This window comes from Anabrus simplex, chromosome 1, assembly GCF_040414725.1.
Source record: "Anabrus simplex isolate iqAnaSimp1 chromosome 1, ASM4041472v1, whole genome shotgun sequence".
Classification (NCBI taxonomy): Eukaryota; Metazoa; Arthropoda; class Insecta; order Orthoptera; family Tettigoniidae; genus Anabrus; species Anabrus simplex.
Window position 1 is genome coordinate 315,390,259 of NC_090265.1, and position 14,893 is coordinate 315,405,151.

Below are 14,893 nucleotides of genomic sequence, written 5' to 3' on the forward strand. Positions count from 1 at the left end.
GGACTCGCACATTGTCTACAGCCCTTAGATGTTTCCGTCAACAAGCCCTTCAAGGACAACTTACCCATAAATTGTACACCGAATGGATGGCAGGAGGGGAGCATGAGCTGACGCCAGCAGGCAAAATAAAGAGGCCAGCAGTTGAACTCGTATGTGATTGGGTTATGGTGTCCACAGACATTATAGTGAAGAGTTTCTTAAAGACAGGCAACGCAAATGCGTTGGACGGAAGTCAGGATGATGAAATATGGGATGGTGATCAAAATGTTGCATGCGAGATTAGCTCGGAGATTGAAGGCAGTGATAATGAATAGGGTAAGTACACCAGTTGTCTTGTTTCAATAGCCTAATGCAAATTTTTACATTTTATCAGGAGTATGATCTTTTGAACACAAATCCTGCATATATCATGCACCAAAAATGTTCACACTTATTCTTGGTCAAAAAAGTGTGAGTTATATGTGAGCTAATAAGTGGAACTGGTTAGTGTTAGGTCTAAAAAACTACTGAGTTACTTGTATATGTAAAGTCTGTGCATTTTTCAGTACCAAGACTTTTTTCTCAAGAAATAATTTATAATCTATCTTACCTCGAGATATGTTTAGTTTATCTTCTAGATCCTGAAAGAGAGGTGATACCCCCACTACTGTGGAGAGACATATTTGTAGTGTGACCAGCAGCACATTGATATACAGAGGGGTGCTGGCAGGTAGTCCTTGGAGGACATTACTTGTTACTGCACTACCATAGCGGAAAATTGCAAATAATGTTGTAGCTATGAATAAACTTGCAGTGACTGAAACAGAAAATAAAGAGTTCAAGTGTGTATTTAGTTACAGGGATACAATTTAGTGAAAACTACATTTAAGGCTATTTAGTAATAATAATAATAATAATAATAATAATAATAATGATGATGATGATGATGATGATGATGATGATGATGATGATGATGATGATGATGATGATGATGATGATGATGATGATAATAATAATAATAATAATAATAATAATAATAATAATAATAATAATAATAATAATAATTTTTCTATTTGGATATATCACAAACTATAGTAAATTACAAGTTGTTATTTATTGATCTTGGAGCACTCAGATACTCTCTTTGGTCATCAGTTGTAACGATGATACAATCTGCATTCAGCAATACCTCGCCATCAGCACAACAAGCCTATATCAGCACCATTATTCGACCGCTCCGTAAAAAAAATGCCTGTAGCCTACGGATCTGCTTCAAATCATACTATCAATAATGCAGCTAAACATGAGCAAGTTCATCCATTTCCATATCACTGGTCTACCGTGTTCAAGAACTATCACGTGATTATCTCTGACGTCACCTTCTACCTCATGCTAGGTGATCTGAAACTATGTGTTGACGTGTGGTGTGATGATAGGTAATGACATATCAGTCTCCTCCTCCACCTGACACCATATAACCTTATGCTCGGCAATTAAAATTTATCCTCTTGCCAAGTACTGTTCCAGTGAGGAGGAGCGGAGACTTCATAATTTCCATTGTCAGAGTAGGTTGAAATGAAACGAAATCACAGGGGTTTAAATCGGGAAATCAAGCAGGCCAGTTAACCACGCGATCGTGGAAAACCTCCCAATCAATTTATACTGATCTGCATTTAGGGCAGTCGCCCAGGTGGCAGATTCCCTATCTGTTGTTTTCCTAGCCTTTTCTTAAATGATTTCAGTGACATTGGAAATTTTGTGTGTGTGCTAGGGGCTTTACGTCGCACCGACACAGTTAGGTCTTACGGCGACGATGGGATAGGAAAGGGCTAGGAGTTGGAAGGAAGCGGCCGTGGCCTTAATTAAGGTACAGCCCCAGCATTTGCCTGGTGTGAAAATGGGAAACCACGGAAAACCATCTTCAGGGCTGCCGATAGTGGGATTCGAACCTACTATCTCCCGGATGCAAGCTCACAGCCGCGTGCCTCTACGCGCACGGCCAACTCGCCCGGTACATTGGAAATTTATTGAACATCTCCCTTGGTAAGTTATTCCAATCCCTAACTCCCCTTCCTATAAATGAATATTTGCCCCAGTTTGTCCTCTTGTATTCCAACTTTATCTTCGTATAGTGATCTTTCCTACTTTTAAAGACACCATTCAAACTTATTCATCTACTAATGTCATTCCACGCCATTTCTCTGCTGACAGCTCAGAACATACCACTCAGTCGAGCAGCTCGTCTCCTTTCTCCCAGTTCTTCTCAGCCCAAACTTTGCAACATTTTTGTAACGCTACTCTTTTGTCGGAAATCACCCAGAAAAAATCGAGCTGCTTTTCTTTGGATTTTTTCCAGTTCTTGAATCAAGTAATCCTGGTGAGGGTCCCATACACTGGAACCATACTCTAGTTGGGGACTTGTTATTGTCACTAGTGTGAAAGCTACTTTACAGCCAACATGCACTTAAGCAGTACCTATCATGGTGATGCAGTCTGGTTAGACAGTGCCTCCGCCATGTGACTCTTTTCTTCGGTCAATCTGTTCTGGCCTACTAAATCTCTTTCATAATTCTCAGGAATGAAATGAATGGAACATACACATTCGCTATCAACATTCTACTTACCATATTGTCCACAATAAGATAACAGTAGGCCTATAGAAACAATGCAATGCACAGCTAGGAGCCCTGAGGTCTCCAACGAATGCTTTCAAGCTAAGAGTCCCTAGGAGTACCCATTTAGATGCCTCATGCGATGAGGTGAGGATACCATGGATGTATTTTACTGCCCACACCCAGGTGGGAAACCTGCGATGAGAGACGGTGGCATCTGTCATAAATGGGAAACGGCTTGTTATTGTAGTGGAGGATAGTATTATGTGAGTCGTAGGAATGTTGAGGTTAGTACAGAAATCCAGTCTCCGAACAAAGGAAATTAACCGTTTACGCTTACAATCCCATGACCAGACAGGAAATCAAACCCGGAGCCTAGACCAAGACACTGCCTACTTAGCCATGGAGTTGGAGAGGAGATTTAAAGAATGAAATTTTAAGATTACCATTGAAAGTGAAGTTGAAACTGGGTTCCATTCCTTCGCAACAGATGCCTAACTGGCATGGAGAAATATTACCTACAGAAGAGGTTAGTCTAAAAAGCAACAACAACAATAACAGTAATTTTAATATAAATATATCGAGTCTCCGCAAGCATTAAACCTGATAATTATGGTTTTAATTCATGAACATAACTTATGGAATTTAAAATTTTTCACAAACTGATTGCGTATTTTCTATTACAGCTTAAAAATGAACGTGATCAGAGGAAATAATAATGGGAAGGTCTCAAAAGAACACTCTTCACTTCGGAAAGTTTGGCACCAATAAGGAAAACAAAACTGGATAAAATGACTCTCTCCGAAACAAATATTGAGTCAAATGATCACAACGCCTGAAAATGGAATAGTGGAAAGGAAAAGCTTTTTTTCTTTACAAGTTGTTTTACGTCACATCATCACAGATAGTTCTTGTGGTGACAATGGGATAGGAAACTGCTAGGAGTGGGAAGGAAGCAGCCATGGCCTTAATTAAAGTACAGCCCCAGGATTTGTCTGGTGTGAAAATGGGAAACCACGGAAAACCATCTTCAGGGCTGCCGACAGTGGAGTTCGAACCCACTATCTCCTGAATACTGCATACTGGCCGCACTTAAGCGACTGCAGCTATCAAGCTCGGTAAGGAAAAACTGTACACTCATCGAGATAGCCAGATGTTTATTAATGCAGTCTGGATTTCCTGCCTCTTTCTGGGCAGAGGCTGTTGCAACAGCAAATTACATTAGGAACAGGTGCCCTACAAGTAAACTGGATGGACAAACTCCTTATGAAGCCTGGACTGGGAAGGTTCTAAATATTTGTAAATTCAAAAAATTTGGATATCAAACCTACTGCCTAAATCGATTGCCGAACGTGGGAAAATTCGACCCTTGTGGAAAGAAGGGCATATTCCTCAGATATGCAGAGCAGTCCAAAGGTTTCAGGATTTGGATACCACAGGAACAAAAAGTGGAAATCTCACGTGTTGTCAAGGTTTCAAAAGGAGATAGAACAGAGCAAAAAATACAATCATGATTTTTCCAAGTCAGAGCACAAACGTATTTCTTCGACAAGAACACTTTGATAGCAATCATCCTGACATGGAGTCAAAGCAGGTTGATTCTTTCATCAATGTAAACATAACTCCTAGAGGCACAGAACATACAGAAAGTATCGAAGATTTGGATAGTTCAGAAGAGGAATTTCTTGGTTTTGAAATAGAAGCAGAACTCAAAATACAACATTTTTGACATGCTCCAGGAAGACCAATGCTGATTCATTCGGGAGCACGAGGCAGGACAAATTGATTTGGTATGTCTGGCTGAGGTCCCAATACAAATGGCATTTTCAGGTCCAGAGAAAAATAAGTGGATGCTGGCGATGGCAGATGAATTTGTCTCTATTCTAAGAAACAAGACCTGGGATTTCATAGACCGCCCAGGTAATAGGACAACAAATTGTAGTCATGTAGTCCTTAGGAATAAGAATGAAGCAAATGGCGAGATCACAAGAAGGAAGGCTAGAATCATGGCCAGGTGTTTTTCCCAGAGGCCAGGTATAGATTATACTGAAACGTTTGCACCATCAGCATGACTCGGCTGAATACGAATGGCTAATGCGCTCACTGCTCATCCTGGGATGTATGTCCGACAATTCGATGTAGCAACTGCATTCTTAAATGGAATTGTTAAAGAGGAAATCTTTATGGAGGTACCAAACAACACCTGGGAAATACTCAAATTCATCATACAGGAAAGCAATGCACATCCGAGTTCATAGATGAAGACAAGAGGATGCTGAAGATGCTGAACAAGGATTGTGTGTGTCATATTAAAAATGCTTTGTATGGCTTGAAGCAGGCTGGCCGCTGTTGGCACTGACACTTGAACGAGCAACTACTAAAGCATGGTGTCAAACCAACATCCGGCGATTCGATCGTCTATGTAAAGGGTGCAGATGCTGGTGTTCTCCTAATCATAGTTTGTGTTTTAGTTTTAGTTTCGTCACAGAACTCGAGACAAATTGACGAGGTCTACAAGTTTATACAAAAGTTGTTTGAGGTCAAAGACCTAGGAGACATTAATTACTGTCTCGGGACTGAGTTTTCTCGAGAGGAATCCTGTATCACCTTGAAACAGAAAGGTTACATTATAGACATCATAGATTGTTTTCAAATGTTTAATTGTAAGCCCATGGCCACACCAATTGAAGCTGGAGTTAAGCTGCCTAGATCAAGTACTTGGTCCAAGGATGATAATGAGAGGCCCCCCTACAGAGAGCTGATAGGTGCTCTTATGTATCTATCTATCAACTGCAACACTTCCAGACATATCTCATGCAGTGAGTGTGTTAAGCCAATATAATTATTCGTTTGGGAAAAAACACTGGCAAGTGACAAAGAGGGTACCTGAAGGGTTCTTCTGATGTAGGAATCACTTGTATTGGCTTAACACACTCACTGCATGAGATATGTCTGGACGTGTTGCAGTTGATATGTACATAAGAGCACCTATCTGCTCTCTGTAGGGGGGGCTCTCACCATCAAGTAGCACCACCTACACACTACTTTATTTTCCCCCATTCTGACACGTCGCGATTATAATCTATTGTTTCAATGTATCCATCTGTGATTTATGTATGTAATAAAAAGTGTCATTCTAATATAAACTGTGCTGACCTTATTACTTTCTGAAACACTGTGCCTTTTCAACAACAATGGATAGAGGATCTGCCACCTGGATCATAGCCCCAAATGCAGATTAAAGGTGATTGATGATTGAATAAAAATATGTGAATATGTAATTCTCTTACCTAAAAAGCCTCCAGCAATTGCATGTCCAAGCTTCTTCTTATTTTTCATATCAACTTGTACTGTCAAGATCATGGGATGTATATCAAACTGAAACAAACAGGATTTAAAATCACTCACATTCTGGTACTACCAAGCTAAAGGAAGCAAACAGAAGCAGAAGAAAGAATATTTCAAAATACACAATAAAATGAAGAACTAACCCTAACATGTACAACCAGCATAAACAAAATTAAGCCTTAATACAGTCAGAGCAAATAAATAATAAAGTCATAACTAACTTTGAAACAAATATAACAAGACCTATAAATCAAAGCAATATAGAAAAAAACTATAATATGCATAGTTATGTGACCACCTAAATATGTTGATGGATTTATGTGTCCTTGCAAACCCCTAGCCAATCAAATCTCGGGCCTCCTCTTGCAGATTATCTCCTACAAAACTTTTAATTTTACACCCCCCCCCCCCAGTTTTAATACCCAATATTATTACATCAAAGATTAACAATTATTAATATTACTAAGCAAAGAAACATATTGAACATTAAGCTCATTAAACATTGGCAGCGAAATCTTTCAGGATATCTTTGAAGTCTATCACTCATCACTGAAGCATGTTGCTATGTTACTATCTAGTAAGGTGTTGAGAAGCACTTTTTATGGCATTTCTCCTCACTGTCATTGGGCATCGCCAATCTCTACAGCTTCTCCTACTATTTTTGCTTGGCCAGGTTGTTTGTCAGCTTTACTTCAGCTCCCTGCCGACCTGAAAAAAGCATATGGCCGAACTCCGCACTGGAAGTTTGCCATCCCGTAATACACTTAGTTCTTCCGTCATGTCCTTCACCACCACCATAACTACCACAACTACTACGACCTCCACCTTCACCCTACGATGCATCTCTCCCACAAATTTAACTTACTCCCATCCTTCGCCAGTCATGTCTTCATCTGTTCCAGTACTACTCAACTCTGAACACCCCAGCCTTCTACATATCCCACCTCGCTACTTCCAGCACTAGTGCATCACCAACGCATCAGCCTCAACTATTGCAACCGCCGCACATCCAACTTCGTCACCACCACCACCGCCTCAACCCACCATGTTTAGCTGCGTCAATCACGTTGTTGCCATAACCATCACCGAACAAGAAGTCTTACGTGAACTTCAACCAGCAGGCATCGCAGCCCGGCAGGTGTTCCGCATTCTGAACTCATCTGGTCCGACCACCTTAGTACGCCTCCATCTACCATCAGAAGACGCAGTCCATCATCTCATCTCCAGTGGAGCAAGCATCTACTGACGTCGTCATCCAATGGAACTCTCTTACACCTCTCCTCGACCTTTCCCCAGACGTCCTTCCGTCGCTACACGTTATTGCACCCGGCCAGCTCATCCTCCCTATCAACCTCGTCACTACGTACGCCCACCACTTCTCACAACTCGTCCCTTCTTCCACCCACCTCCACATACCGATCTCTAACGACCCCTCACAACTTCCCTAAGTCACATCGCTGCAGCCCTACAACCCATTCCTCCACCCTGGCACTCCCGTTTAACACTTCACTCCTTCTACACACCCACTCTATCTCATATCTCCCTAGCCAAGAGACCCCACTCTTCCTCCTCCATGACTTTTTAACATCGTTTTCCCATCTTTATCCTTCATCACACCTCACTCTCACTACCCATCTCCTGGCCCGAGAGAGTGCGTCACACATTGAGGACCCCCCCGTCCTTTGGGAGGGAAATGAAAACTTATTCAACGAAGCACTTTTTCAGCACTCACTTCAAAGGTAAATTGCCGATATATTACGAGTACCCATAAATGGAAGAAGTCCAGGTATAGGGTCGCCTACCCTAATATTTTGTTACCTATTATTTTTTAATTTACCTTTGCCTGTTTTGATTAGGAATTCTGATTTGTTAACAGTTAGGGTGCACCAAAATGTTTTATAAACTGATAGCTAACATAAGTTGAGCTTGTAAGAGAATGTGTAATGTGAACCTGTTGTCAATTGTTAAGCTACTTTAAAATTTAAGATACATTTCTTAAGTAGATACATACAGTATTTTCTCCAGAGTATTCAACATATAGTTTTAATTTGTTTGAGTGATTCATATTTTATATATTTTTGAAAATTTAAGAAAGTTTGATTGAATGCTAATTTTCTTTCAAGATCAAAAAGTATTTTGTTCCATTGTCACAGGGCTCCTGAATGGCATGCGGCTCAAAGGCCAGTGTTTACTCTGCCTATTTGATAACCCAGACCTAATTATAGGTCTTGTTAGCGCTGATGGAGGACAGTAGGCTGAACTTCATTTCCAGAAAGACAAAATTAGTTGAAATTTTTCCAGAATTACTGAAAATAATGGTATATAAGCTCTTTTCTCAGATGATTTAATGGTGAAATGTAGTGTAATGGTTAGCACTATTACATGCCATCCTTGGAGGCCCAGATTTGATTCTTGGTATTGCCATAAATTTAAGATTGGCAGGAGGGCTGGTATGTGGTTAAAAAAATACATGTAGGTCACCTCAAAAGAGTGTGTGTCTGAAAAGAGCTGCACCACTTCAGGACCTGGACGTAGATAAGTTTATCTTATTTATTTTTATGCCTTTCTATCAATCAGTCATCACTGATCTGCATTTAGGACTGTCGCCAGGTGGCAGATTACCTATTGTTTACCTATTTTTTTCTTCAGGCTAGCAACCTGTTGGAAGGAAATTTGATTGCTTTCAAGTCTTGCAAAAGGAAAAATGCAAGACCGTAACGGGACACATGGCCCAATACTTGGAAGGAAGATGATGATGATGATGATCATTTCAAAGAAGTTGGAAATTTATTGCATTTTTACCTTAAGAAATTATCAATTCCCTAATTTTTCTTCCTATTAATGAATATTTGCCCAAATTTGTCCTCTTGAATTCCAACTTAATCTTCATATTATGATATTTCATACCTTTGAAAAGCTCCACTCAAGCTTACTTTTCCACTAATGTCATTCCACGCCATCTTTCCACTGACAGCTTGGAACATCCTGCTTAGTCAAGCAGCTTTTCTTCTTACTCTCAAGTCTTCCCAGCCCGAAGTTTGTAACATTTTTGTAACACTACTCTTTTATTGGCAATCACCCAGGACAAATTATGCTGCTTTTCTTTGGATCTTTTTCCGTTCTTGTATCTAGTAATTCTGGTTTGGGTCCCATACACAAGAATTATTCTCTAATTGGGGTCTTACCAGAGACTTACATGCCCTCTCCTCTACAAACTTTCTACAACCCCTAAAAACTCTCATAACCACATTAAAACATCTGTAACCTTTATGTACAACCCAATGAAGATCTTCTCGTATATTAACACCTAAGTGCTTGCAGCGATTCCCGTGAGGCACTTTCACCCCATCAACACAGTAATTAAAACTGAGAGGATATGTCTAATATAATCAGAAAGATTGCTTTCCTACAGCTTACATGCAATGGATATTAAGCTGACTTTGTACACTGGGGCTACTATAGCAACTCTCGATTCATATGGTATAGTTCCTTCATGCAAGCAGTAATTAAATAAATACTTTCAGATGTGCCACTATAACCCAACCCATTGTCTTTAGTATATCTCCATAAATCTTATCAATCTAAGCTGCTTTTCTACAATTCAACTTTTGTATCTTTTTGAAAATAACGTTACATTCATATTATAAATAACTAGTATAACCAGGCAAAGCGAGAAGACATTGCGACTGCAATCAAACGGTTAAACACAGATCTTCAGTCAATAAACTACTGAACTTCCCCTCATGGACTATGAATCAATCCAAACAAATCACAAGCAATTTAAATAGTGCATCCTAGACTCGTATCCAACAACACATTGGTCTCCCTGATATTCACCACTGAAATAGAACTCTAATATTATGCCAAACCATTAAACACTTAGGACTAACTTTTGACCAGAAACTATCTTGGTCAGATGAAGTAATATTAGTCTGTATGTGAGTCTTTGCTTCACTATTGTACCCGTCATATTAATAAGCATATTTAACTGGGGTAAAATTAGGTCACAGGAGCAGCAGTGATTGTATTTTGTCAGATGGTTAAAATTTATTTAACATCTACTATACTATACAAGCAAAGGGAAGTGAAACCAGTCAGCAAATGCAAGCCAGAACTTGTTTTTCTCCTATACTGCACTTGAAATTTCTCAATGGTGATGTAATAAGTGCTGCCAGTGGAAACTTTCAAGGTTACGGTCTGCTGCGCAGGTGAACAGTGGAACACTCTGGACGGCTAGGCTCAAATCAATGGTTAGTTACTAATATTCTGGGTGACCAACAGAACACTACATACCGACACACCTCTGTCAAGGAGAGTTAATGTAAGCTGATATATGCTTTTTACTATTATTTTGAGAGATAACATCAATCTGGAGGTATGGTACAATGTGACAACATAAATTTTGACTTAGCACTTGAATGCTCTACAAATTAACTAAATACTTTGTGTTGTGGCAATGAACATATCATTCTTTAAAAGCCGTGGAGGCTAATTTAGCGTATTACTGAAAGTTAAGTGTCGAACCTAGCATTGCAGTAACTGTACATCTGGTCACGTGCATATGGTAATTGAATCCGTTAGTTTTCAGTGTACCGGGTGAGTTGGCTGTGCGGTTAGAGTCGTGCAGTTGTGAGCTTGCATCCGGGAGATAGTGGGTTCAAATCCCACTATCGGCAGCCCTGAAGATGGTTTTCCATGGTTTCCCATTTTCACACCAGGCAAATGCTGGGGCTGTACCTTAATTAAGGCCAAGGCCACTTCCTTCCCACTCCTAGGCCTTCCCTATCTCATCATCGCCATATGATCTATCTGTGTCAGTGCGACGTAAAGCAAATAGCAGTTTTCAATGTATTGGAGTTCTACACATGTTGTGGGGATAAGTGAAAACCACCCATGTCACCGAGCATCGCAAAGAAATGAGACCAGTGGACTTAAGCCATGAAGAGGAGTTCCAGTTACTACATTACCAACATCATGTGCTTCTAAATTCAGAGCGCCATCTGCAGTCAAGGATGAATCTACTGGAGACATGAGGATGAAAAGTCCCCAATTGATTCTCTTCGCTGATAAAATGTGAGTACCCTTTGTAAATATTCTTTCTGTTAATCTTTATACAATGTAGTATGATCCTTCTAGTTAGAAAGTATTATTCTATTAGTTAGTATTCTAATGAGGTACTCTTTTCCATTTCAACTATCTTGGTTATGGTAGAATTCGGTCAGTCTGGAATATTTGGTGGGTGGGTGATGTCTTCAGAGACCAAACTTAATTTAAGACATCACTGCTTTATAAAATTCATGACATAAAAATAAGACTTCCACACATTAATGAAGATTTTAAAATCTAAAATTTATTGTGACTGTACTCGTGATCATTTAATTATAGTAAAGAAGTTAGGCTTTTCTAGATACATTCTTCATTATGATAATGTTAGGTCACCTGTATATTTCCTTTAGATGAGTGGTAGGGCTGACAATAACCAGTTAAACATACAGTTCAATCACTGAGATAAATATGATATTAAATGCGTGTTGAGTGTTTAAACTTACATTTCAAATGAAATTTTAAATGTGAAGTGTGCTCTATTATTTGATAAATATGCCAGTGGAATATACAGTAGGAGCTGAAATCTCTTAAGTTTTAATTGCAGAGCATCGACACAGTGCGTTGATGATGATTATAGCCACTATCAAAAGGTAGAGAAAGGTCTACACATGTTGTGGGGATAAGCGAAAACCACCCATGTCACCGAGCATCGCAAGGAAATGAGACCAGTGGCCTATATAATATAATGCACAATTTATCAACAAAATCATCAACACAACTAAAAGACTTCAAATTTCTACTTTAACGAGAGAATAGACAAAAAAGTCATAAACACAACTAAAAGATGTCAAATTTCTTCTTTAACGAGAGAATCAATAGACAAAAAAACTGTATTCCACCTTCATGTTCAATAGTATAAGCACATACCAAATTACTAATATTGTCAAGAAACATAACCAACAAATAGCTTTTAAAACTAATAATATCATTTTTTTTCCAATTTCTTTAATATAATGTACTATCAATCAAACTAATTAACTTTCTCAATCAGATGTCTACAAACTACAATGCAATAGCTGTAAAAGTAGATATATTGAGCAAACAGGACGTAATTTTCAATAAGATACGTGGCACATGTCAATGTTTCAAGATAAAATCGTTTCTCTGCCATGGCACAACACATGACAGACTTAAAATATAATTTTACATCAATTGACCAAGATTTAAGCATATTGGAATTGGATGAGAAGGGCACCATGCTCAACATATGGGAGAACTGTTACATTCATTTAGAACACTACTTTAACCCTAACCATAATATTAATGAAAGCAATTGAAAACCTAATATTCTGTTTGATATAATTATTCCTATATATGGTACGCAAAGTATAAATGGAAAAAAGACACGTTAAGTCCACCAATCAGTTCATCCCTACCTACCCGCCCCCCACCATCCCCTCCTCCCACATCCCTCCTCCCATCCCTGCCATCATTAGCTATACTCCTGCTCCCTCTTAACAGTCAGTCTGGTGTTGGTGTCCGTGCCAAGTGCACACAATTTACGAGGAACAAAGCGGTAAGTCTCATATAGCTGTATATTAATACTGATCTTCTAGCTTCCCTTCTTTTCTCAATAATTTACTTCAAATATTTTCTTTTCAGACATTCACTTTAAACCAAATTAAACAATAGATCACTAGATCTGATGAAGAGGAATACTTATTCAAGTTATGAATGTTTCCCTTCAAGCTACATACAAACCATTACTCATGTTAATATTCAACAAGGCATAATTTATCAATTCAAATGGCTCAACTATACAGATAAGGAATACCAACTCCCAGATCAACTCATAAACATTTGGTTACTATAAGAACGACGACATGGTTCAACGTCAACCGCAGCAGTTTTGATGTGTCATTTGGTTTCAATTTTAAATGTGTAGTCAGACTTCATCAATGTTTTAGACTTAGATTTTAAATTAGGACATACCAAATTATTTTCTTTATTATTGGTTGTATGTAAACATATGTTTTCCAATTAGATCATGGCTGAAGATGACCCAATGTATGTAGGGTCGAAACTAGTACCCATTATATAGAACACTATATTAATCTAATGGTACTGAGTAGGTAGACCTTTCTCTACCCTTTGATAATAATCAATTGTCAATACGGACCATAATGAAATTCATAACTTATGATTATAGCCATGTTCTGAATTTCAGGAAAAAGTTAAATGTATAATTATTCACACTCAGTGAGCAAGGTGAATTTATCTATTTTACCCTCATGAATATTCATATTTCAGTGCATATTTGAATGAAGTTCAGCCTGCTTTTCTTCAAACCATATTTCAAGGTTTGAAATATGGTAACTTAATGGATGTAGTTCTATTTGGTGACTTGGTTTAATTCTGTCCCCACTCCACACATAATTAATTGATTATAGAGGAGTACGTTTATATCTTCAATTATATTATGAGGGTAATGCCAAAAATGAGGTCTTCTATATTTTTATAAATACAGAACTCTGTTCATGTGGCTGTTGGTCACAATATTGTGAAGAGTGTTTCCCGCGCTCGCATATAAACATGTGCACGCCGCGCTGAGGCACTCAGTCTTGGCTTGGCAGCCATTGAGAATGGAGGTCCCGTTAGATGTTAGCGTCAAGTGCGAATTGCGCGCAGTTATTCAGTTTTTTAATGTAAAGTTACTGAACCAATTGAAATCCATCACCAATTGACGGAAGTGTATGGTGAGTCGTGCATGGATGTCAAAAATGTTTGTAAGTGGTGTAGAGAGTTTGCAGCAGGTCGGACTGAAATTCACGACGAACAAAGGAGCGGGAGACTGTCAATTTCCGTCCAGACAGTCATGAAGGTTGAGCAAAACATGCGTGAAGATCGACAAATCACCCTGGATGATCTCTGCATTTTGGTTCCTGAGGTTTCCCGAAGCGCCGCTCACAGAATTTTAATGGAAAAGTTGAAATACCAGAAGGTGTGCACAAGATGGGTGCCACGCGTGCTGACTGAAGACCACATGCAGCAATGAGTTGATTCTTCCTGCACATTTCTTCAATGATTTGCAGCCAAACAGGACAACTTTTTCGACTCAATTGTCACGGATGACAAAACCTGGGTGTTCCACTTTACACCTGAGACCAAGGAACAATCACGCCAGTGGCGGCATCCGCCAGCCAGCCAGCCATGGAAATTCAAGCAAACATAGTCTGCTGGTAAAGTCATGACCACTGAGTTTTGGGATCATAAAGGGGTATTGCTGGTCGACTTTATGCCTGCTGGGACCACAATTAATGCTGACAGGTACTGTGAGACCCTGAAAAAACTCAGACGGGCAATTCAGAACCGGAGAAGAGGAATGTTGAGCAAGGACATAAACATTCTCCATGACAATGCTCGCCCACACGTCGCTCAGCAAACCGTTGCTCTCCTGCAAAAGTTTCAGTGGAACATCATCACCCACCCACGCTCCAGTTCCGACTTGGCACCCATTGACTATCATTTGTTCCCTAAGTTGAAAGAACATTTGGCTGGATAGCGATTCAGCACCAACGACGAGGTGAAAGATGAGGTTCACAACTTCCTGAACAGCATGGTGGCAAGCTGGTATGACATGGGCATACAAAAACTGTCACAGCGTCTACGAAATTGCATCAACCGAAATGGTGAAATGGTGATTATGTAGAAAAATAGCTAAATGTTCAAGCTGTAAAATGATGTAAACCATTGTAGAAATAAAGAAGCCTATGTATTTATAAAAACATAGGAGACCTTATTTTTTGTGATTACCTTCGTAGAATGCTAGACTACATAAAAATCAAACCTAAATTTAAAGGAAACTAGAGCCATGTGAATACTAATGTAAAAGTGTATGACATATTTTG

General features: G+C 39.2%; 1 protein-coding gene across 1 annotated transcript in view; it reads right to left on the bottom strand.

The window, feature by feature from the left end:
• LOC136865430 (uncharacterized) overlaps positions 1-14,893 on the bottom strand; it is a 198,502-nt gene that overhangs the window by 11,184 nt on the left and 172,425 nt on the right. The window contains exons 7-8 of the mRNA XM_067142406.2: positions 5,882-5,969; positions 590-796 (exon numbers count right to left, since the gene is read on the bottom strand). Coding sequence (XP_066998507.2) covers positions 590-796; positions 5,882-5,969 — 295 coding nt within the window. The remainder of the gene's footprint in view (positions 1-589; positions 797-5,881; positions 5,970-14,893) is intronic.